The sequence below is a fragment of the Asterias rubens genome, chromosome 17, assembly GCF_902459465.1.
Source record: "Asterias rubens chromosome 17, eAstRub1.3, whole genome shotgun sequence".
NCBI classification, from domain to species: domain Eukaryota; kingdom Metazoa; phylum Echinodermata; class Asteroidea; order Forcipulatida; family Asteriidae; genus Asterias; species Asterias rubens.
The window spans coordinates 3,278,173-3,302,668 of record NC_047078.1 but is presented as its reverse complement, the minus strand read 5'-3'; the positions used below and the strand labels follow the sequence as shown (position 1 = coordinate 3,302,668).

The 24,496-nt window shown below is 39.3% G+C and overlaps 3 protein-coding genes across 6 annotated transcripts in view; 2 read left to right on the top strand and 1 right to left on the bottom strand.

Moving 5' to 3' along the window:
- The window catches only part of LOC117301313 (tetratricopeptide repeat protein 12-like), a 34,658-nt gene extending 31,496 nt beyond the window's left edge, over positions 1-3,162 (top strand). Inside the window, exons 17-18 of one of the 2 annotated variants that reach the window (XR_004520284.1) lie at positions 2,344-2,488; positions 3,079-3,162. Coding sequence is in view for 1 of the 2 variants with exons in the window: in XM_033785208.1 (XP_033641099.1) it covers positions 2,344-2,413 (70 nt within the window). In the remaining variant the exon portion in view is untranslated. Of the gene's footprint in view, positions 1-2,343; positions 2,572-3,078 lie in introns of those variants that run through there. The other variant, XM_033785208.1, reaches the window with a different exon arrangement.
- On the top strand, positions 2,676-23,161 carry LOC117301314. 3 transcript variants are annotated; one of them, XM_033785211.1, is made up of 3 exons: positions 2,676-3,163; positions 15,727-15,784; positions 20,865-23,161. In XM_033785211.1, the coding sequence occupies exons 2-3, from the start codon at positions 15,754-15,756 to the stop codon at positions 21,911-21,913; spliced, it is 1,080 nt and encodes a 359-aa protein (XP_033641102.1). In that variant the 5' UTR covers positions 2,676-3,163; positions 15,727-15,753; the 3' UTR covers positions 21,914-23,161. The 3 variants fall into 3 exon arrangements, with proteins under 3 accessions (XP_033641102.1, XP_033641100.1, XP_033641101.1); XM_033785209.1 differs by lacking the exon at positions 2,676-3,163 and adding an exon at positions 14,864-15,081; XM_033785210.1 differs by lacking the exon at positions 2,676-3,163 and adding an exon at positions 14,991-15,145.
- On the bottom strand, positions 6,307-14,849 carry LOC117301312. The gene is made up of 4 exons (XM_033785207.1): positions 12,748-14,849; positions 11,842-12,015; positions 9,418-9,621; positions 6,307-7,533 (listed from the first exon to the last, which is right to left on the bottom strand). Exons 1-4 carry the CDS (start codon positions 14,829-14,831, stop codon positions 6,981-6,983), a joined length of 3,015 nt encoding a protein of 1,004 aa, XP_033641098.1. The 5' UTR covers positions 14,832-14,849; the 3' UTR covers positions 6,307-6,980.
- Positions 23,162-24,496: the final 1,335 nt, after the last annotated feature.

The following is a 24,496-nucleotide window of genomic DNA, read 5'->3' as shown; positions in this document are numbered from 1 at the left end:
AAGGCCCCAGTACTCCATCCCTCAGCTTCGCTGACAACTATTTTGAATAATTACCAAAAAGGTTCAGTGCCTGTACCCTTGTCCAAGATTATTCACCTCTTTAGTATTTATAGCATTTCCTGGTGGTTGCAGTGGAAAGCATTGTCGGGAAGGAAATGCATCCTGGTTTCGATTTGTTCAAACGGAAAAAACAAAGTTCCTGAACGCAGATCCGCTTTTCACTTTTTCCCTGAATCCTTGCAACCTGTTCCCCTAATTTGTTTGAAATGTGGACTCTTGGATTGAAGATTTCCAGAGTTTTAATTAATATAAACATTTTGGGGGCAATTTTTTTCTTCATTTATACGCAGAACATGTATTTTCTTTACAATAATGCCACATAATACGTTTAAAAAATAGTGAATTACATTCTTTTGAAGACTGTGAGACGAATGAGACCTAAAATTGGAATTCACAATCTGAGAAACGTTACTTTTCGATTCTAAGTTGGGCCATATGTAAAAACTGACACAACTACTACAAAGTGAAATGTTCTCAATATGCCTTAAAACTATCAAAAGCCGGCTGTAGGCTTCTAACCAATGTTTTGTAATGCCATTCACTCTAAGAGTGATAACCAAACCTAGGCCTGTATGCTTCGTTTTTGAAAGGGCAAGGGCACCAAGGCATGTTCTCCTTGGTAAAGGGCACCCTATTAGGAAATTGTCAATTTCTACTGGAGCATTTCAAGGGCACCAAGGGAATGGCAAGTTGGCATGGAGGTAATCAGCACCATTGCCACCGTAAAGTATTTGGCCTGCAAACCTAACCTACCCTTTAAACAGAATTTGGCTTGAACTAGAAGTGTGACAAATGTTTGTCGGTACTTGTTGCAAGTCCTGTGGACATTTGTTTAGTTTAATCTTTACCTGCTTGAGGTCAAACGGATAAATGAACAGGAAAAAGGAAACCAAGTGTTGCTTTGTGTTTTATTTTCACTCTTGTAAAAACAAGCAAGAAACAAAACAAAACTGTAGTCTAGGCAATCGGTGTTGCCACACAGACAAAATAATTTTGTATGACTGATTTAAACTAAACAGATGAAATCAGACTTCTCCTTTTGAATTTGATCATGAATTTAGTATCATATTTAATTATGTGATACTAAAAACAGTACAGTGGACTCTTGTTATAACAAGATCGCTGGAACAACTGGTTATCAACTGGTTTTATTATAACGTCATAAATGGTTATCAATTGGTTTTATTATAACGTCATAAATGGTAATCAATTGGTTTTATTATAACGTCATAAATGGTTCAACTGGTTTTATTTAAAGGCAGTGGACACTATTGGTAATTACTCAAAATAGTTATCAGCATAAAACCTCACTTGGTAACAAGTAATGGGGAGAGGTTGATAGTATAAACCATTGTGAGAAACGGTTCCTCTGAAGTGACGTAGTTTTTGAGAAAGAAGTAATTTTCCACATGTTTGATTTCGAGACCTCAGATTTAGAATTTGAGGTCTCGAAATCAAGCATCTGAAAGCACACAACTTTCTATTGCAAGGTTGTTTTTTATTTCATTCATATCTCGCAACTCCGACGACCAATTGAGCTTAAATTTTCACAGGTTTGTTATTTTATGCATATTATGTTTAGATACACCAAGTGAGAAGACTGGTCTTTGACAATTACCAATAGTGTCCACTGTCTTTAAGCAGAATCGGGGAATAGCCAAATTACCTCTTTTTAACATAAATGTTGTTATAAGAGGACAGCAAAACAAAGAACAAGAAAGACGAGGCAGAAATAAGATTCAGGACTTCAGAATGTGCTCTTTATATGAAGCAGAACCTCTTCTTAGTACTCTTTATAATGGGAGCCAACTGTGCATCTTTGGTGCAGTCTCGGAACTCGTCTTCTGAAATCCGTCAAACTTTTCTTCTGCTAGCAGTGTATATTTTTGTAGGACACAAAACACAATGTCAACAGATTTTCATCAAACTCCACAGTTTGAAGATAATGATGGTCGAAAGCTTCCCTTAAATTATTACTTGCTGAGGTGCTAAAGTTTTCGAAAAATTAGTAAAACAATGTCACAATAATAATTTTTGTCTCAGGAGACAAACATTATTTTAGCATGATGTTTTTCGTGACATTGTTTTACTCAGTTCTCAAAAACTACAGCACCTCAGCATTTTTGTGACATTGTGACATATTTTAAGTGAAGCTTTCTACCGTCATTATCTTCAAACCACGTAAGTTTAATCTCAAAATCTGTGGACACTGTGTTTGTGTTAAAAAAAGTACCCAAATTCGTTAAAGTTACTTTACCGCTTTCTTCCTGCTCTATTTTTCAGACATCTTGAAGAATTGAGAAAACTCGGTGGAATTGGAATCCTTCACTCTTGCATGAAATACATCAAATAACAGTTAGAGGCTCATGGTCGTCTTTCCCTGCCTGGTGTTCACAAAGTGACAGTTGCTTCGAAATCTGGGAGACAGGTATTGCAATCGAGACCAGGGCTTAATTTCATAGAGCTGCTCAGCACAAAAATTTGCTTAGCATGAAATTTCTTCCTTGACAACAATAGGATTACCAACCAAGATTCCATTCGTTGCATATTGCTTGTTGCTGGTGTTGTTTGTTCATCCTGAAAATCATGTGGACATTTGGTTGGTACTCCTGTTTTCATTGAGGCAGAAATTTCATGCTAAGCAAATGTTTTGCCTAGCAGCTTTTTGAAATTTGGCCCTGAATCTCGTAGAATCTAGTAGATCAGAGGCTGAAGGCCAAGTTTCACTGCAGCGATAAAGAAAATTTAAACGATCTTGACGCAAAGAGAAGGCATTATATTAGTTGGATTGCTCTACGCAGAGTATGCCCTTGCTCATTCAACCAATGGAGGGCGCGCATTGGTAGCGTTTTTGTTCTCGCCATCGAGGCCTGTATGACTGCACCTTAACTGGCATTGTTATAGTTGAGACCAGAGAATTTCCTAGAATTTGGCAGACCATGGGCTGGACAGTGCTGAAATCAAGACCGACACCTCATATGGACACCAGAGTCTAAGTAACAGTGTTTTTTCTCCCAGACCAAGACCAAGGGCCAGCAGCCCAAAACCAAGGCTGGGACCAGGAGTGTTTTCAACACCGAGATCGCAAGACCTCACGCTTAATGTATGTACACAATTTTTTTGATTTTAAATTAACACAAGCACTTATATTTGACAGCCTTGTTATCAAGGAAATTACCGTTTTCCAAAACCGCAGCTTCGGCTCCAAAGCTCTGTTTTTGTCCACCTGGGCCCAATTTCAAAAAGCCTTTAAGCATATTTTGCTAAGCACAGCAATATAAACTGGTTACCAACCATAATGGTGTAGAGTTTACATTATTGCAACTGGTACCCCACTCATTTTTTGCTAAGCAAATAACAATGCTAAGCAGTATTCATTTTTATGAATTTGGGCCCTGATTGAAACCCAGTAAGGAAAGTTCACATTTTTCAAATATCCAAAACAATTAGTGGTGAAGCAGTCACAACAATACAAATTTCAAAGTAGCCGAGTGGCAAGGGCAAGGTTGTTTACCAGCTGAAGTTTTTACAACATAGGCTAGTCCGCTGTCTCTAGAGAATTCCTCATTGACTTGTACACAAACCATCTTAAGGCCGAGTCACACAGGCCCCGATCACGAGAACAAAAACGATGACTATAAAAATACACGCCCTCGATTGGTTGTGTGGGTGTGTGCGTATTCTGCATGGAGCATTTCAACTAATCAAGGGCGTGCATTTTTATCGTTATCGTTTTGGTTCTCGTTATCGGAGTCTGTTGTGAAGTAACAATATTGTGTGACAAACCTGACTCAACGCGTGCAAATATTCATTGGTCCACCCCTTGAGTTGCGAAATACAACCCAAACCTCTAGACCATCTGGAAGACTGTGTGATTGCTATATTAGTTACCCCTCGGTATATGACTAGAATAATGAGTTGCATCTCCAGTTATCGACTGGTTATATTATAATATCTTAAATGGTTATCAACTGGTTTTATTATATCGTCTTAAATAATTTTCAATTGGTTTTATTATAACATCTCGAATGGTTATTAGCTGGTTTAATTATAATGTCTTGAGTGGTTATCACTGATTGTATGATAATGTCTTGAAAGGTTATTAGCTGGTGTCATTATAATGTCTTAAATGATTATCACTGGTTTTGTTATGTCTTGAATGGTTATCAACTGGTTTTATTATAACGTCTTACACTCTGGACATTATTGTCAAAGACCAGTCTTCTCACTTGGTGTATCTCAACAAATGCATAGAAAAGAAATTATGTGAAAGTTTTAACTCAATTGGTCGTCGCAATTGCAAGATAAGAACAATGGAAGAAAAAAACATCTCTATTGCTTGTTTCCAAGTAAGTGTTTGTGCTAAAAATTATTTTGAGTAATTACCAATAGTGTCCAGTGCCTTTAAATGGTTATCGTTTTGTATTAAACTGATTTACTGGTTTTATTATAACATCTTAAATGGTTATCAACTTGTTTTGTTAACGTCTTAAAAATAAAGCCATTGGACACTTTCGGTAACAGTATTGTCCAAAGGCCCACACTTCGTGTATAACAACTTATATATAAAATAACAAACCTGTGAAAATTTGGGCTCAATCGGTCATCGGGAGTCACCCTAGTCTTGGTTCAGGACTCTCCTGGATTTGTAACTAGAAAGCGCGCTATCACCCCCAACGCGCTATCAACCACAAACCGCTATCACAGGTTCGTGGTTGATAGCGCGTTGGGGGTGATAGCGCGTCCTGTTGTGACAAATCCAGGAGAGTCTTGAACCAAGACTAGAGTCACCCCAGCCTTGTTTCCGCGCGTTCCGCCGTGTCATGACATGTGTTTAAAATAAATCCGTAATTCTTGATATCGAGAATTGATAATTGTTTTAATGTTTTTTCAAAAATAAAGTATTTTATGGAACAATTTTTCACCATTACCTTCTGTAAACCCTGTTGTAAATAATATGTGAACTTTGTTTCTTTGAAGGGACTACAGGTATTGTGCACTTGAGTTTAATGATTGGTGGTTAAAACGCCATGGAAACGAACTCAAACAACAAGATTCATTTTGGTTTTAACCATTATACACGGATGTGATAAGCACTAAATACTCAGTACTTTCCCAAGCTATGTGAAAACAATCACTTTCACAGAGTATACATTGCTAACACATCAGTGTATATGGGTAAAACCAAAATAAATATTCTTTATCCCCAATGCAAATTTACCATCTATAAAAGAACTATGTTTCCTTTTTTTTCACTATGTTTAGATATAATCTTAAACTGTATTGTAACGTTTATTTTATTTTGTATTTTGTTCAACTGTTGTGTGAATTTTGTTCAACTGTAAGTTTATTTGTCTTCATCATTTAAGAGTTTGTTGTTTCAAAAGACTATTTTAACTGTTTATTTATCGAGTCACGCAATTTAATCGTTATTAAAAGGATTGCTATTTTTAAATAAATGTGTACTTTGCTTGAAACACCTGTCATTCTTGATACTGAATTATTCCATAGGATTTTTAGCTTTATTTTCCGAATAGAGTGGTGGATTCATCCATGGAGGTAAAAACATTTCTACCTCCATGATTCAACCATGGAGGAAGCCGACGATTATAGCCCCCAACAATGACTCCATACTTTAAATACACCTAAAATACTCCAAAAGTATTTTCCCATGCCATTTTTTTTTCATAAGACCAATGTCCCTCAAAAATGGTATTTCACACTCTACAAAAAAAATATAAAAAGTTGATGGTTGAACCCAGCACAACGGTGGTATTTTTTTATCGATTCAATGCAGCCTGTGTTTCTTGTTCGTGTTTGTTAGCATGGGGCCAAAGTTCAGCAAATACAAAAGTATAAACGAAGGCCCTTTTTCAAAATAAGATTAGATAGCCACAACTATTATATAATTACTGATAATATTATTCTTAAAGGTAGTGGACACTATTGGTAATTGTCAAAGACTAGCCTTCACAGTTGGTATATATCAACATATGCATAAAATAACAAACCTGTGAAAATTTGAGCTCAATCGGTCATAGAACTTGCGAGATATGAATGAAAGAAAAAAAACATTCTTGTCACACGAAGGTGTGTGCGTTTAGATGGTTGTTTTCGAGACCCCTAGTTCTAAATCTGAGGTCTCGAAATCAAATTCGTGGAAAATTACTTCTTTCTCAAATACTATGGCACTTCAGAGGGTGCCGTTTCTAACAATGTTTTATACCATCAACCTCTCCCTATTACTCGTCACCAAGAAAGGTTTTATGCTAATAATTATTTTGAGTAATTACCAATAGTGTCCACTGCCTTTAAGTGTCTAATCTCACAAAATGTATTCGATGATTAAATAGGAGCAATGCCATAATGAGCTGTGTACTTTTTCTTCTTTGACGAAAATACAACATTGTATTACGTCAAAAAAGTATTAAACCATCCCTATTTGAAATTAAAAGGTTGAACCCATATTTAGTTGTATATATATTCAATGCAGCCATCCATAAAAGTTAACTGTGTCATGATAACGTGGTCTTGGAAATAGGAAAAATTTCACTTTTTGTTTGAAATCGAAAAAAAAGGGAAAAAATGTATTTGTATCTGTTGCCATGGGATAACAAAGAGGTTTTTTTGTTGTTGCCATTATTAAAAAAAATAATTGTTAGATCGTTGCAGTACCCGCGGTTAAACATAGGATTCGAACTGCCTCTCTAGCTTCCCGGCAACCTCAGTGGTATAGTTGGTATGACACTGCTCTAGAATTACGAAGGTCGTAGGTTCGAATCCCACCCGAGTAATATGCCGGTGATGTTTTTCTTCACAGAACTCGGAGTATAAAGTGCACACACAGTGTATATGGATAGAACCCAAAATGAATACATTCACAGTTCCTTAATAATTACTGTTAATATTCCTAACAAATCCTATACCAGTACTTCTTTCCCCTCCTCTTCGTCTGGGTACTCCCGATAACTGTACTTATCGAGGTGAAATCCTTCACCGGGATCAAACGCCATGAAACACCCATCAGCCGTCGAGCCGAGACTGGTGTATATTCGCTCCGTCTTAAACTCGCTAACAACTGTCGATGAACCATTCGGGTGCAGGGCTAGAATCATAACCTTCCCAGCTGAGGACACGACGATTGTTGCTTGCTCACCCAACGCAGCAACTGCCAGTTGGTCGCCATTGGCAGGCGAGACTGACGCATACTTGAGGGTACCAGCGATGGTATAACGGATAATGCGGTAAGGATGACAGCTGGTTGCAACGATGACGTCATTATTTGGTAGGCAGCACGCGTTGTTCATGCAACTGCCCGTGAGGGATCCCTCTGGTAGTTGAATATGACTAATGATGACACCTTGACTGTCGTACACGAAGAGCTTTTGAGAGTTACAATCGCTAATTATCACTTTGTTATCCTGGGAGCAGAACACATTGGTTGGTGTTGTGGTTTCGCTGCTGCATGACCACCTGTTGGGAAAACACACATTTCTCTTTTTTTTTATTTTCCTGATGACGAAAAAAAAAAAGTTCGAAATATCGAGTAAACTTCTGATCCTTCTCAAGAACCACACGCTCAACAAGAAATAGTCAAGGTCGCCCACAACTTAATAAAAATATTTTGTTGTTTGGGTATGATGAAGAAATTTGTTGTATTTCACCATTCCGGGGGCGGACCCTTGAATATTTACATGTGTTGGGTCAGGTGTGTAAAACAATATTGTTACTACGCGGAAGACTAAGGTGTATTTGTGGGGAGTTTCCTTGACACAGCGGACCAGTCTATGTTGTAAAAAAATCCAGTGGCTAAACGACCTTGCCCGAAAACGCATTGCACAACCTATAAAGCCGGTCTCAGGTAGACCTACGATTTTCTTGCGCCCGCAACAAACAAAATATGCTCAGGTCACATCAACTGAGAAATCGTGCGCCTGCAATTGGTTCCCGACCATCGGGGTCACGTCTAATAAGTTGAAATTGTGACTATTCATTTTTTCGAGCGGCGACTGTTACAAATTGTCTTAAAATCATCGCAGTTACGCGCAGGTCGTAAATAATCGCTGACTGATCAGGTGCAGAGTGTGATCCTGAAAAGTCAGTCGCAGACTGTTTTTTGTCGACGCAAGATCGACCTGGAGGCCGGCCTATAAGGTTCAACAAATTATAGGAAAACTTCTGCCGTTAACCCGTGCGTCAAAATGACAATACTTTGACGTCAATTATGCTTTTATACATCTCCATTTTGCAACAAAGTTTCTATACATGGACAAAACGGAACTCCAACATTTTGACGTAACACGAGTGATGGTGTAACATTGTTTCGCGAATCTTTCTGAAAAGCACTGGGGAATGTTATTATTATTGTTGTTTTTTAATAGTACAATAAGATCTGCTTAATAGACACAAGTTTGTTATTGTTTGATTAAAAGTATTTTTTAATGAATTTCGGCAAAGATCCTGGCCGATTTCATACAGCTGCTTTTAGAGCAGAAAATGTGGCTCAACACTGCTATAAATTATGATTTTGTTTTGGCTGGTAACCTTAACCTGCTAAGCATTACCTGTGTTGTTCTTGCTTTAACATGTTGTGTTTAGCAGCTCTATGAAACTGGACCCCGTGAGTTGTTTTCGTTCAAGTTGAAACATTCTTTAAAGGCAGTGGACACTACTGGTAATTACTCAAAATAATTATCACTATAAAACCTTTCTTGAATACGAGTAATGGGGAGAGGTTGACAGTATACAACATTGTGAGAAACGGCTCCCTCTGAAGTAATGCACTTTTCGAGAAAGAAGTAATTTCCCACGGATTTGATTTCGATATCTCAGATTTAAAACTTGAGGTCTCGAAGCAAGCATTTGAAAGCACACAACTTCGTGTGACAAGGGTGTTTTTTTTTGTCTTTCATTATTATCTCGCAACTTTAATTTTCGATGACCGATTGAGCTCAAATTTTCACAGGCTTGTTATTTTATGCATGTTAAAGGGAAGGTACACGTTTGGTATTCACTCAAAACTAATACTAACTTAAAAACTGACTTGGTAACGAGCATTGGAGAGCTGTTGATAATATATATTGTGAGAAACGGCTCCCTCTGAAGTAGCATAGATTTTGAAATAGAGTAATTTCTCACTAAAATAGATAAAGTATTTTATTCCTATCTGAAAGCACATAAATTCGTCCCACAAGGGTGTTTTTTACTTTCATCATTTTCTCCCAACTCCGATGACCAATTGAGCTCAAATTTTCACGGGTTTGTTATTTTATGCATACGTTGAGATACAGCAAGTGAAAAGACTGGTCTTTGACAATTACCAACAGTGTCCAGGGTCTTTAAGTAAAGTTAAGTTACCTTTGCTCTTCATCTTTCGTAAAAGCGGACAGTAGTATCACGGTGCTTTCCGCCGGTATCAGCATCACTAGTCTGCCAAGCTTGCTCGTGGCAATTTGCACGGACCTCTTGGTTGAGATGGCGATATGTTGTAAAGCATCATTGCCATCCAAGTCTAGGCGATGGATGCAGGACTGTCGGCCGTCTGCGACTAGGACAAAATTCCTGATTGGGTTTGAGCGAACATAAGAGCATTATTTAATATCAATTAAAGTCACCTGGAAGTGGTATTTTTTTCAAAATAAAGCTTTTGTCACTAATATATGTGTTTTGATGAGTGGAATGTGAATAAACAGTTAACTAAGGTTTTAAAAAATCAGTTCTTATGTTATTTACAAATTTAAGAGTAGACCCCGACCCGAGAGGGCGCTGTTCGTGACGTCAATCGAGGCAGACTTTGCCTGTAATGCGTAGAGTAAACACAATTGCAAAGTACATGTACGGACCAAGTCGTGAGTTTGTACGTTTAAAAAAAAAAAAAAAAAAAAACACGTTTTTTTCCGGCAATGCCGACCAGGTGTATTGCTGCTGAATGCAGAAAAACACTTTTTGAAATGTACCAACTCACGACTTGGACGTACATGTACTTTACACGTGTGATAACTATACGCATTGCAGGCAAAGTCTGCCTCGATTGACGTCACAAAAGGGGTAGGCGGAGTCAGCCCCCAAACAACTTTATATGTTTTTTAAACATATAAATCGTGACAAACAATTACTAAAAAAATTGTTTTATTGTTCGTAAGCATGTACTCTTATGTTTGAAAGAAAAAAAATCCTATTTCCAGGTGACTTTAAATCGTTTGCAGGACCCGCTGCAAAAACAAAGAATTCGGACTGCCTCTAGACACCGTGCAATCTCGGTGGTAGTGTTGGTATGACACTGCTCTAGAATTTCAAAGGTCGTGGGCTCGAATCCCGCCCGAGTAATATGCCTGTGATTTTTTTCACAGAACACGGGTAAGGACCGGGTATAGTGCTAACAGTATAAACACATCGGTGTATGGGTAAAACCAAAATGAATAGCATTACTTAATTTTCCCGAATTTTGCAACAGTTTTAATGGGGGACCTTTAGGACGCTTGGTGGCAACAGACTTACAGGGCAAAATTCATTGTTTTTATTGATGTGTGCATGCTCAGAACTACGTAATCAATGGAAATTTACCTGGTATTAAACACATTTGTATTCTTGTAAAAGTGTGAACGCCGTGGTCAAATTAGCTATTCTTTTGTAGCTCCCTACCTCGTATTGAATAAACCAGAGTAAATTACGAAATTAATGGTTGCCATGGGTAAGTACATTGGTTGCCATGTACTGTTTGCTGCGTGTAGCGTGTAGGAATGTAGGGATTGCTGCACGTTCCGCGTGAAAGTGAACGTGAACGTCAAAAACATTATTAAAATTTCCTATTTTTAGCATACGTGAAGTTACCATTTTTTCACGTCAGGTACGTACGTCCGCGCAGACGTCATACGTGAGCACTCAATAAGTTTAAAGTCACCTGGAAGTGATTTTTTGTCAAAAGAAGCTTTTGTCACTAAACTATGTGTTTTGATGAGTGGAATATGAATAAACAATTAACTAAGGTTTAAACAAATTAGTTTCCATGTTATTTACAAATTTGAAAATAAGCCCGACCCGAGAGGGCGCTGTTTGTGACGTCATTCGAGGCGCGATGAATCGCATGCAGTGCGTGCCAACACAAGATAGTGACGCTTGGCGCAAGCTATTAAAACATGCCCTCAAAGTTGAAAAAATACCTGATTTTTCCGTTAGGCAAATGCTCCTTTAGGTTCGTTACGTCTTCTTTGACCTCCCCACTAGCTGGACAAATTGTTGGGATGGCGTCTTTTAGAAAAGAACTTTTCTCTTCATGTCAAAATGTGTAGTGTATTCCGGATTCTTGAAGCACGACGGCTCGAAGTGTTTGCTGCGCAGCGCTGGAAAAGACTTGCAAACTGACCCCATCTTTAGTTGTTTTGCTGCATCCAGCAGCGGAAAAATACAAGAGAAATTTATTTTTTCGAAACGTACAAACTCACGACCAGGACTTGAATGTATGTTGCACGTACGTGTGTTCGATGTTCGATCGAGGCAAAGTCTGCCTCGATTGACGTCACAAAAGGGGTAGGCGGAGTCACCCCCAACACAACTTTATTATTTTTTTTTTTACATATTATACATCGATAAAAACAATTACTCAAAAAAAAATGTTATCGTTCAGAAACATAATATACTCTTATGTTTCAAGAAAAAAAAGTATATTTCCAGGTGACTTTAAATTTGCGGTGTCACCCAGAAACAACACCTTTTTTTGACGTTCACGTCCACGTATTTGCTCGCGTAACGTGCAGCTAAACCTCGCAATCTCTTTTACCATACCTTTCTTTATCAACGGCGATCCCGGTCGGGCTAATATAGCCGCAACGAGGATTTCCAAAGGGTAGATAGCGTGATACGGTAAAACTCTTCGGGTTTATGTCCAGATATTGTCCATCTACTGTTATTTCCAGAGTGTGAGAGCCCAAAGACCGTGGTATGAACTCAATGTTGTAGCTGGAAAATTCAATTACATTCAACTTTCAACGTTGGTTTATTTTATACGAAATAAAAAGTCAAAGGCTACGAGAATTTCGCCTACAATAACATTAAATTAACAAAAGGAACAAACAAACGGGAACGGTGAATTGAAAGCAGCATTAAAATGGGTGTTGGACACAAATTAAAAAGGAAACAAAAGGGAATGCAAAAGTGTCATGAGTTAAGTGCTCAGTGCTTGTTAGTGATTCGGGACTGGTTTGGTCGTTGATGCATCTAGGGCCTAGTTTCATGGAGCTGCTTAAGCAGAAAATTGTGGTTTGATGGTTTGAAATGAACAGGAAACCACACTCACCTATGGTATGTGTGACAGTGCAGTTAAGCTGGTAGTCTTATTCTAAGCATACTTTTGTTATGCTGAGCTGCGTTTTGCAAACAAACAAACAAACAAACAAACAAACAAACAAACAAACAAACAAACAAACAACAAACAAACAAACAGGTTCTGTCTGACCGAATAATTCAGTTTTATTTTTATTGTATAATTGTATGGCTGGCAATTGATGGGTTGCGCATGACGTCAGTGACCAACATCTTTGATAAAATGTGCACGAGTTCAAGGCTACTATTGGCTGAGGAGAGATGCGCAGCGCGTCCAATGTTTATTAATATCAATTAAAGGCGGTCAATGACGCTATTTGCAACCCATCCAATGAAATCAAAAAAATTAATGAAAGGGTAATTAAATACCTGCCGTTTTGGATGTCCCTGGCGACGCATTGTATTTGATGGGATGTTCCCGAGGCGATGGTCGCGATGATGCTTCGGCCTCCAGTGCGAAGTGGTCTCTTGTAGTCATGCATTGAGACGACAATAGAATAAGGCATGTCCAGTACTGCAATACGCCCCGTGTGCCTCCCCATCTGAGCAAAGCGGATTGAGGCGGAATACGGCGAGGTCTGACGGCGAGGGCCGACGCTCACGAGAAAGGGTTGGTTTGGAATCGGTTTGTCGTCTAGGAAGATCGACATGATCAGCCTGCCAGCTTGAGAAGGAGTGAAAGCAACCCGGAATGTTCCTTCATCTGCAGTTGATGTAATTCTTGCGTCAGTTCCAACGTCTTGATGTGTGACATCTTCAATGGGCTCGTCATCATTGTCGTTTTCAAGGCCATTCGTGCTCTGGTCCTCCTGCATATAGTATCTTGCAGTTAACCTTTGACCTTCTCGGATGCCGTGGAGCTTGACAAAGATTGTGTGCTCACGTCCCGCAAAGACGTCAGGGTTCCAAGTCACATCAGTAGAGATCTCCTTCTGGTTCCAAGTCACATCACTTGAGATTTCCTCCTGGGCGGTAGGCTCTTGGGGAGGACCATCTGCGACCTCGAGGAAGAAGGGGCTGTGTTTGATGGGTACCCCGGAAACACTGATGTTTAATTTGTGTGTCCCCGAAACCATCGGCTGGACTTGCACCTCACATCCCTGTATGTCGGTGTCACTCATTCTTAAAATGGCGCAATCTGTGCTGTTACCATCTGGGGACACGATGAACGCATCTAGACGATCAATAAGATTCTCCAATGACTGGCCGGGTTTGTCTGATAAACGCAAACGGACCACTTGCAAAGCTTCGGTGATGAGAGAAAATGTTTTTCCTTCTGCTAAATCAACCTCAAAATCATAGTTACAGATGGACTTTGTAAAAATCCCGAGGCGCTGGAAGATCTTCTCAAACTCTTCTAGGGCCCATTCTTGGTCTGCTGTTAATGACTTGAAGACGTCTTCACTTGTCGGTTGGAATGGAATATGCTTGGCGAGGTTTAAGTTGATCAGCTCCTCAAGTTTCGCAAAGACCTGCTCCTTAGCCCAGAGGAGGTGCACTGGATTTCCCGTACCGCAAGCTGTCTCGGCAAATTGGCAAGCAGACTCAAACTGGGAGATAATGGATTCGGCCCGGTCTGTCTGTCGACGAAGAAGATTGGTGCGATCAACACAAACCTGATTTTGGAAGATATTTGCATTGGTTACCCTCTCTTTGAGCTTCTCTTGAAGTGCCTCAAAAAAACGATTGACGGCGTTTGCGCTTTCCTCGTACAAACGACTCGTTCGGTTAATCTCTGTGTTGATTTTCCCGGATATTTCTCGTACAAGGGTTGCTTTATGACGGGCTTGCTCGACAAGGTTGTTCATATCCCTCATTACCTCGGCAGACCTCACGGCGAGTTCGACGGTGGGGTGATCCTGACCCTGGTGTCGTGTTTGAGCACAGAGTATACATAGAACCTTCTGACACTTCGCACCGGTGCAAAATAGAGTCAGACGCTCACGTTTGTGCTGATCGCAGTACGACCCTTGCTGTGGCGGCGTTGATGGATTCTGCAACTGCTCCATTGTTTTAACCTCGTGGCCATCGAATGCTCGCATTCTCGAATGGGCCTCCTTACATGTGCGGCACAGAAATGCCTGGCATGCCAAACAGAACCCGACTGCGGATACATTCTCCTCATCTGTGCACGAGCCACATCTAAGGATCGTAGATGGGTCAGCGTTATTAACCACGGGCTGAAGATCCGTTAAAGTTCCGACTATGAAGTTATCTGGAAGCCCGCGAACTCCATTCTCTGGAACGTTCGTAGAACGCCTACACATTGGACACTTAAATACCCTCTCACCCTTGGCGTGTTCGACGAGGCAAAACAGGCAAAAGCTATGCAGGCACGGTAAATATTTGGCTTGGCGTTCAACTTCGTCGTATTCCTCAAAACAAAGTTTACAGGTAGTCAAATCCTTTAACACCTCTCGTGTTATTCCGAACAGCGAGCGGTTTGCCATCATTGAAATAGTTTACAGTAGAGACGATGCATGAAGGAGTGGCTGTATATCACATGATAACGGCACCAAATATGACCCTGCCACTCACCCCAATCTATACCACACCTAATACCAGCCCCTGATGAGCAGTGCCTGCCTTGACGACCAACCTGACGGCAGCAAACGAAAAGGCTGTGAGATGCGCCCAATCCTGGCAAAACTTTTGAAGACCCGAAAGATCAGAAAAGGAGAAAGTGTTTGTCGGCGAAGCAGTGTAAAGTTTATATAGTTACTGGAGTACCCGTATGATGTGATGTTGTCTGGCAGAGATGCATTGGGTACTGTAAAGCAAATTCTGTTTGGATATCAGCACTCAACCTTGTACCATTGTGTGCTTCCTACTGAATCCTAGTCTTGGTTCAAGACTCTCCTGGATTTGTCACAACAGGGCGCGCTATCACCCCCAACGCGCTATCAACCACGAACCACTATCACTCGAGAACCGCTATCACAGGAGAGTCTTGGCACATTCGTTAAATCTCCCCCCCCCCCCAAAAAAAAAGGGGCGGGCTCTGCGGGAAACCTACGCACGCGCATTATGTTTCCCCCCGATTTTGGGGGGAGATTTAACGAATGTGCCAAGACTCTCCTGTGATAGCGATTCGTGGTTGATAGCGCGTTGGGGTGATAGCGCGCTCTCTTGTTACAAATCCAGGAGAGTCTTGAACCAAGACTAACTGAATCCCCGCCACACCAGGTAACGCACTGATAACGTCATGTCAATATTTATTTTAGTACTTGAATGTAACCTTTGTCAACACTCTACACTTTGTACCATTCGATCGTCAGATTTGGTGCGCACAGCACGCAGACCAGGAAAAGCCTGAATATGCAAACGTTTTTTCTTTTCATTTCTTAGGATACTGAAGCACCACCACTAAGCAATATGGAAATGGCGGAAATGGCACCATTTGCAGGTGAGATATACATATTATTTTCTTAAAGGAACACGTTGCCTTGGATCGGTCGAGTTGGTCTTTGAAAAGCGTTTGTAACCGTTAAAAAAAAATGGTTAGAAAGATAATTTAAAAGTAGAATACAATGATTCACACAAATTTGCCTCGAATTTGCGTGGTTTTCCTTTGCGAACTAACACGGTCGGTCATTATGGAAGCAAAAATTTGACTCCCATGAATGGCCGACCGTGTTAGTCGACGAGGTAAAAGGAAAACCAACTCGACCGATCCGAGGAAACGTGTTCCTTTAAACAACCTCCATCATGGGTTTCAAACGGGACGGTAGTGGTCTTCAATTTAAGCCTACACCGTTCTAAGAAGACCATGCTGATCAGCCCCTAATCTCAAACAATTCAAGTCGTGGCACTGTCTCTTTCAATTAAAGGGAAGGTACACGTTAGGTAACTACTCAAAACAGATATTAACTTAAAAACTGACTTGGTAACGAGCATTGGAGAGCTGCTGATAGTATATAAAACATTGTGGGAAACAACCCCCTGTGAAGTAACGTAGTTTTTGAGAAAGAGATAATTTCTCAATAAAATAGTAAAAGACTTCTAGCTACAGAAGTCTTTTATTACTAGCTGAAAACACACAAATTCGTCCAACATGGGTGTTTTTTTCTGTCATCATTTTCTCGCAACTTTGAGGCCACCAATTGAGCCCAAATTTTCACAGGCTTGTTATTTTATGGTTTTGATAGGATACACCAAGTGAGAGCACTGGTCTTTGACAGTTACCAAACATGTACAGTGCACAAGTCAAGCAATAAGTTTGCAAATAAAAAACAAGTATTGCTATAGCCACGACCCGGCTACGCTTTTGTTTTGTTCCTGCAAAATAAAAATAAGTGTGTAGATCTGAAGAAGAATACATGCAGCTTCTCGGGGTATTGGGTGGTTGCTGGTCAATTACTTAAAGGGTATAATGTACTTTTTCCTAACAAAAAACACAATGTCCACAGATTTACATTAAACTTACACAGTTCGAAGATTATGATAGTAGAAAGCTTCCCTTGAAATTTTACTAACTGAGGTGCTGTAGTTTTTACGAAATGATTAAAACAAATAATTTTCGTATAAGTTTTAGCATGTAAAAACGTATTAACCAGTTATGCTATGGTTTTGGTATAATATCATAACTGGTTATTGGGATTTTACATGCTAAAATAATTTTCGTCTCATGAGAAAGTTATTTTGTGACTTGTTTTACTCATTTCTCAAAAACTACACAACCTCAGCTAGTAATATTTGAAGGGAAGCTTTCCACTATCATTATCTTCAAGCCCTGTCAGTTTAATGTAAATCTATGGACATTAAAAGTACCCGAGTCCTTTATTATTACTGTATGTGAGACAATCTTCTTTTCAGATGATTTCCTCTTTTTGCTCTTGTTTTTGATGTTCATCTTTTTATTCCCTCACTTTCTTTGAACAAAAGTATGGGAGTAATATCTGTTCCTCTTAATTTTTTCTTACCCGGTTTTCTCTTTTCCTTTTTTTTTTTCATGGATAGTTAAAGGCAGTGGACACTATTGGTAATTACTCAAAATAATGATTGGCATAAAACCTTACTTGGTGACGAGCTGGGAGAGGTTGATAGTAAACATTGTGAGAAACGGCTCCCTCTGAAGTGACATAGTTTTCGAGAAAGAAGTCATTTTCCACGAATTTGATTTCGAGACCTCAGATTTAGATTTTGAGGTCTCGAGATCAACTATCTAAACGCACACAACTTCGTGTGACAAGGGTGTTTTTTCGTTCATTATTATCTCCCAACTTCAACGACCAATTGAGCTGAAATGTTCACAGGTTCGTTATTTTATGCATGAGTTGAGATACGCCAAGTGAAATGACTGGTCTTTGACAATTACCGATAGTGTCCAGTGTCTTTAATACTCACCATGCCTGAACTGGTCAAGTTAAGGGCACACCCAGAACAAGTTTTAAGAGCTTGTTGGTGCCCTTTACTTGCTTAGGCCGATTTTACAAAGCAATAAAATTCATCGCAAGACAAATTGTCAGTATTACCGCAGTGATTTTTATTGTGACGTCACACTTTACTTGGCAACTACGATTGATGTGCAGTTAAAGACACTTTGCCAGTCTTCTCACTTGGTTTATCTCAACATACCAGTACAAATTTGAGCTCAATCGGTCGTCGAAGTTGCGAGATAATAATGAAAGAAAAAGCACCCTTGTCACTCCAAGTTGTGTGTTTTCAGATGCTTGATTTCAAGACCTCATATTCTAAAACTGATAAGGTCTCGAAATAAAATTCGTGGAAAACTACTTCTTTCTCGAAAACTATGTTACTTCAGAGGGAGCCGTTTCTCACAATGTTTTATACTACCAACAGCTCCCCATTACTCGTTACCAAATAAGGTTTTATGTTAATTATTATTTTGAGTCATTACCAATAGTGTCCAAAGCTTTTAAAGATATAATTAATCTTTAGATATTTGTGAAATCTCCCCGTCCCATGAATTCGGTCTTTATGCCCTGGAGCCGATCACAGAATTTGATTTCGAGACCTCAGATTTAGAACTTGAGGTCTCGAAACCAAGCATCTTAAAGCACACAACTTCGTGTGACAAATGGTGTTTTGTTTTCTATCATTATTATTTCGCAACTTCGACCACCAATTGAGCTAAAATTTTCACAGGTTTGTTATTTTATGCGTATTTTGAGATCTGCTCCTTGCTCTATGGTTGATATACACCAACTGTGAAGACTAGTCTTTGACAATAACCAATAGTGTCTTTAAGGCCAACAAAACTCCACTTAAAATCTCTGCAAACTTGAATGTCCACACAAACGTCACTCTCGTTTTTTATGGAAATGAAAAGAGAAAAAAAAGGAGAAAAGCAAAAAAAGGCAGCGGTGGAAACGCAAAACATTATTTCATTCGTTTGCATAAATTTCCGTATTGCAACACAATGTGCTGACATCATCGGGGAATTTCAAGGGGACATCGAGGGGAATTTCCCTCTGCATGCTACGGAAGCTCGTATACAATGCACACTAACGGGATTATATGGGAAGGTGTGCTTTCAATAGGACCATGAATTTCTGTATGGAAATACTCAAGGACAGCTACCCAGTCTTCCGCGAAACGATTGTTACTCTCTGCACAGTAAACACATTTTTGTTTGACATTGTTAGTACATGTAGCCTATATGCGACATTAAAAATAAACTGTAAAATAAATTGTTGATAACGAAGAGCTGATCGTTTTGACCTGGGGCTTATAATAAGGTTTTACCATACCTGTTTTGGTGCCTTTCGACCCTTTACAAAATTGATTGCGATTTGTCTGGTAAAAATTATTTTCCGAGCTCTGAGAACAAAATCACAGGCATATTACTGGGGTGGGATTCGAACCCACGACCTTTGCAATCAATTCTAGAGCAGTGTCTTACCATCTAGAAGACCACCGAGATTGGCCGGTAGCTAAAGGCAGTTCGAATCCTATACTATTTGTAGATACCGAAACCATTATAATAGATGGAAATTTGCATCGGGATATTATACTTAAAGCCATTGGACACTTTCGGAACAAAAAAAAAAACTAAATTAAAAGTTCACATATTTACAAATAACTTACAGGGTTTCTCTTGAAATATTGTTCCATGAAATGCTTTACTTTTTGAGATGTGCATAGGCCTATATAAAGTAATTTCAAAAATCACAGTTCTTAAGTCATGCTAAAGCTAATGCGTTCCGGAAAAGAAGAGAAGAAAAAAGACATATCGATGATTGCGTCACCAAAGTCTGCTTCGCTTTCGCTTTCGCTTTTGCACCCATACATTGTTATGAAGGGAAATGGCATAAAAGTTTGATATGTGACTGGGTTATTTTACGTGCAATACACAACACACGAGACCAACAGCTTTACCGTCCCATCCAAAGGACGAAGCATCATGGTTAAGTGTCTTGCTAAAGGACACCGGTGTCACGACTGGGATTCAAACCCACACTCTGATGAGTGTTATTATGAAAATATTGACTGCTGATGAGAGGCACAGTTAAAATTATAGGCCCGAGGTGGTGTCAAAAGCATGACTATAGGCCCGAAGCGAAGCTGAGGACATAGCCATTGTTTTGACATCACAGAGGGCCTATAATTTTAACTGTGCCCCGATTATAAGCAATCAATATTTCTTTTATATACACCAACAACCGAATCAATAGACCTTATACATGTACATTGACGTCATCCAGCCGCCATCTTTGAGGTCAAACGGTGACGAAACAATTGAAACGCACGTAGATTGGCCAATGAACAACCTCCTTTTGACCTCAATGCGGGGGCGCCGTACTGAAATGACGTCATGTGCATAAGGTCTATAGTCGGTTGACTATGCTCCGGGCAGAGTCAACTATATGACATCATCTCGATAAAAAAGGGGGAGCTATTTCCATGACTCTCCATTTTTAACCTACCAGATTAGATGATTCTATATTTAAAAAATATGAAGTATAGCCTACATAAAGCATAATATTTTACTTAAGAATTATACACTGCTTGATGGAAGAGAGTCATGTGTGATGTAGGGTGTCGTGGCTGAGCGGATAGGAGCACCGAACTCAAGTTCAGCAGAGGTTTAAATCCCCGTCGTGACACTTATGTCCCTGAGCAAAACACTTAACTATAATAATAGTTGCTTCTCTCCACCAAGGGGTAAATGGGTACCTGTGAAGGCATAGTTGGTTCTTGTGATTGATTTAACCGTGTAGCGCATATTATTTTGCATAGGCTGCCGGCCACTTAGGGAGCTGTGATGGTATAAGGAATGAATTAAGGCCCAGTGACCCGTGGTTATAATGCTGAACGCGCTTTGAGACGCCCTAGCCCTCCGGGTGTGAAAAGCGCTATATAAAAAATGTTTTTTATGCTGTGCAATTGTCTTCCGGAAGTTATTTCTAAAGTCGTGGTGCTATGATTGGAAAGGCTCTGCCCCCGTAAACTGGCCAAGCGAGTTCGAGCAACATGAAGCTAATTGCTGATAGAATATATAAATACTTTTGTTTTACCGACAGGGATGTATCCATGTAAAGGCAAGATGACGTACAAAAACCCTAACAGTAACCTCAAAGTAACCGTTGAAGTTGAGAAACCGAGGTCTAAGGGATCGGGACTGCTCAGCCTCTTTAAGAAAAGAAATACAAAAGCGCCAAGGCAGGAGGAAGACATGTTAGGTGGCGGACCTAATTACTGTATCGGATCGTGTAACGACATACATAGGGGATATCCAACATGGTACCATGGCACACAACATCCTCATCGCTCGGCTGAGTTGCCCCCTGAGTTGCCCCCTCAACCACCACCGATTCCTCAGGAGCACTATGGAGCTCACTACATCAACGTTGATCACGACTACCAATACCCATATGAAGAACAGTCCGCAGTTCGGCCACAACAACCTCCACCAATTCCTCCGCATGCTAACCACCACAACCCTGGTAGAGATGTAGACTACGACATATACGCAGAATTGCCACAGGCAACAGTTCAGCCACAGCAGGCCTTACCAAATCCTCCACCAATAAGGCCTCCACGATCGATAAAGCAAACGTCTTCCAATCAAGTAGAGCCTGAAAGCGTATACGGAAAACATTTTGAGCTTACCCCGAACCATTCCCCAAACAAGCCTACAGCGCAGGAGCCCCCACGACCGACTGAATCGGCTTCCATAGTAAAACCTGAAAGCAAAGGCGAATATAACTGCAGGCCTACCACGAGTGAGCCTTCGGTTAAGGAACCTTCCCTCGAAAACCATCAGGACTCCAAGAAGATCATACAAGAAATTGACGATGAAAGTACAGATGAGGACACTTTTTACAAGGAGTTCAGGGCATCTTATGTCAAGCTATCAAAAGCAGGACAGGGTTCGGAAGATGCCGAAGGTTACACGTTTGTCGTTACTCCTACAGCGGATTACATTAATGGTGACTTTGCCGAAGCCTCAAACAACCCACCGTTCCCAAAGCATGGTCAGACCGCTGAAGGTAAAGTCCGCTTTCCTAAGGACATGACAGAAGGGCCAAGTTGTCCGAGGCCAACGCCGAGGCCAATACCGTCAAATTAGTTTTTTAATTTGCAGACACATACATGTACAAGTAGAAAAAAACAAACGTTTACGCAAAGGTGATATTTTGAAACAGTTTTTTTTCCCGATGAAGATACAATCTTAGTTACAGTTTTAGTCTTTGAATATCATGTATTTTGTAATTGTACTTAAATGATTATTTTTATATCTCGTTATGTTTTTCTGTAATTTTTAAAAATAGTATATATATTTTCTTATGCCCTGTAATTTAAGACGAATTTCAGCCTCTGGCTGCCAAGTTTGATTGTTTTTTTTAATAAACCAGTGATAATAATAATAATAGTATCATTAGGTTGACAAACTGCGGGCTTTACTTACACTAAGGGACACGTTGCCTTAGATTGGGCAATTTGTATAACTAAATATAATAAAGCAAACTTTGAAAGTTAAAATTATGCTGTTTTCTTACAAAAATTAATAATTATTTCCGGACGAACAAAGTAAGAATCCGGTGGAATAAAAAAAAAACAATTAACTGTATTTTGATTCATACTTGTTAAAGGCAATTTAGAAATTTAAGTAGAAAAAAAAACCGTTTACGCAAAGGTGATATTTTGAACCAGTTTTTTTTCCCGATGAAGATACAATCTTAGTTACAGTTTTAGTCTTTGAATATCATGTATTTTGTAATATTGTACTTAAATGATTATTTTTATATCTCGTTATGTTTTTCTGTAATTTTTAAAAATAGTATATATATTTTCTTATGCCCTGTAATTTAAGACGAATTTCAGCCTCTGGCTGCCAAGTTTGATTGTTTTTTTTTAATAAACCAGTGATAATAATAATAATAGTAACAATTAGGTTGACAAACTGCAGGTATTTACACTTAGGGACACGTTGCCTTGGATTGGGCAATTTGGGCAGTTTTGTGCTGTACGAGTGTTTTTGGTGATTGTCATGGTCGGAAACATATTTTAAAGGAAGATTGGCTAGTCATCTTGCACACTAAGAAGCTCGCCCCCAGAGAGTCGCCCCTGCAAAGTCGCAGTTGAATAATTAAGGGATGATTAAGCAGAAAAATTATAGCCAATCATTAAAGTTATTACTAACAGATAATTTTTTTTTTTTTTTTTTAGAAAGTTAAAATTATGCTGTTTTCTAACAAAAATTAATAATTATTTCCGGACGATCAAAGTAAGAATCCGGTGGAATAAAAACAAAATTAACTGTATTTTGATTCATACTTGTTAAAGGCACTGGACACTATTAGTAATTACTCAGAATAATTGTTAGCATAAAAACTTACTTGGCAACGAGCGATGGAGAGCTGTTTGATAATGATATACTATAATTTAAAAAAAACATTGTAAAGAGCACGTCTTATTTACTGGAGTTTGTTCTCTGTTAGATTTTGTTCTCAATGTTTTGTAAGACCAAGTAGTCTTTGATGACGAAAACAAAGTAACCATGTATATTCCAGGGCCTTGTGGCAGGCGAAGTACCTTGTGTCTAAACAAAAAAATATATATACACTTTTGAGACGGCTGCAGAATAAAAAAAAATATGATTCTGATGGGAAAGGTTTATATGTTTGGATAGCTTATGGACTCAACTTTCATATGCCACCAAAACTTCCGGGGCTAAATCATGATTTTGTAAAGGGTTAGGCTGCGCCGGAATTAGCCTTCCTTTGTGAGAAGAATTAAAAAGCCCTCTGTATCTTACAAGATTCTATCCAAGATGTCGGCTACTTCAAGTCAAAGGGTTATCTGAAGATTAAGATCTTAAGAAGCCAACATCTGTGACATTTTGTTTTCCAACAAACCGAATTTAAAAAATCAGTTTACTTAATCCACATCTGGTTTTTAAGTGAATCAATGAGATGTTCAGCTAATCTTACAATTACTGAAATGTGGGGTGAAAGTTTTTATTCAAAGTCACAGATGTAAAGTACAGTTTGTACCATCCTGACTCGATCCCGTGAACACTTGAGTCTACCAGGGAAAGTTACAATGCTACAAGAAAAAAAAATTATATGCATTTCCTGTTCACTTATGCATGAATGGTATGATAAAAAAAATTAAAATAATAAATTTAAAAAATCACTCAGCGAACCCAAACTGATCACAATTGATCATGAATTTGCCATAACACCCTGAATTTTGCAAGCTCCAAAGGACTTTCCTCTCACAAAGGCAGGCTAATTCATCCGCAGCCTAACTTTCAATTCCTTTACAAAAATGAGCAGTGCTCAGCCAAGCATGAGTTGTTTTTCTGACTTTTTGGTGTCACATGAAAGTTGAGTCCACAAGCTATCCATACATAAATGTATTTTTTTTATTCGGCAGCAGTTTAACAAGTGTATATATTTTTTGAGACACACAGGGCCCAATTTAATAGAGCTGCTAAGCACACAAATTTGCTAAGCGTGAAATTTCTTCCTTGATAAAAACAGGACTACCAACTAAGAGATAAAGCAAACAACAGCTGAATACCAGTAACAAGCAATATGCAACAAATATAAATTTGCATGACGACGCTGGTTTTTGTATTATTCACCGGTAGAGGGCGCTACATCCATCGAGTGGTTGTGAGGCTGGCTCAAAGGGACTGGACAAA

Excerpts from the sequence above, each read along its gene's own strand:
- LOC117301314 (XM_033785209.1), top strand. The coding sequence starts at position 14,950 with ATGAGCAGTGCCTGCCTTGACGACCAACCTGACGGCAGCAAACGAAAA. Across the intron at positions 15,082-15,726 it reads GTGTTTGTCGGCGAAGCAGT|GATACTGAAGCACCACCACT; the intron begins GTAAAGTTTATA and ends TTCATTTCTTAG. Across the intron at positions 15,785-20,864 it reads GGAAATGGCACCATTTGCAG|GGATGTATCCATGTAAAGGC; the intron begins GTGAGATATACA and ends TTTTACCGACAG.
- LOC117301312 (XM_033785207.1), bottom strand. The coding sequence starts at position 14,831 with ATGATGGCAAACCGCTCGCTGTTCGGAATAACACGAGAGGTGTTAAAG. Across the intron at positions 12,016-12,747 it reads AGGGACATCCAAAACGGCAG|CTACAACATTGAGTTCATAC; the intron begins GTATTTAATTAC and ends TGAATTTTCCAG. Across the intron at positions 9,622-11,841 it reads ATCGCCGTTGATAAAGAAAG|GAATTTTGTCCTAGTCGCAG; the intron begins GTATGGTAAAAG and ends AAACCCAATCAG.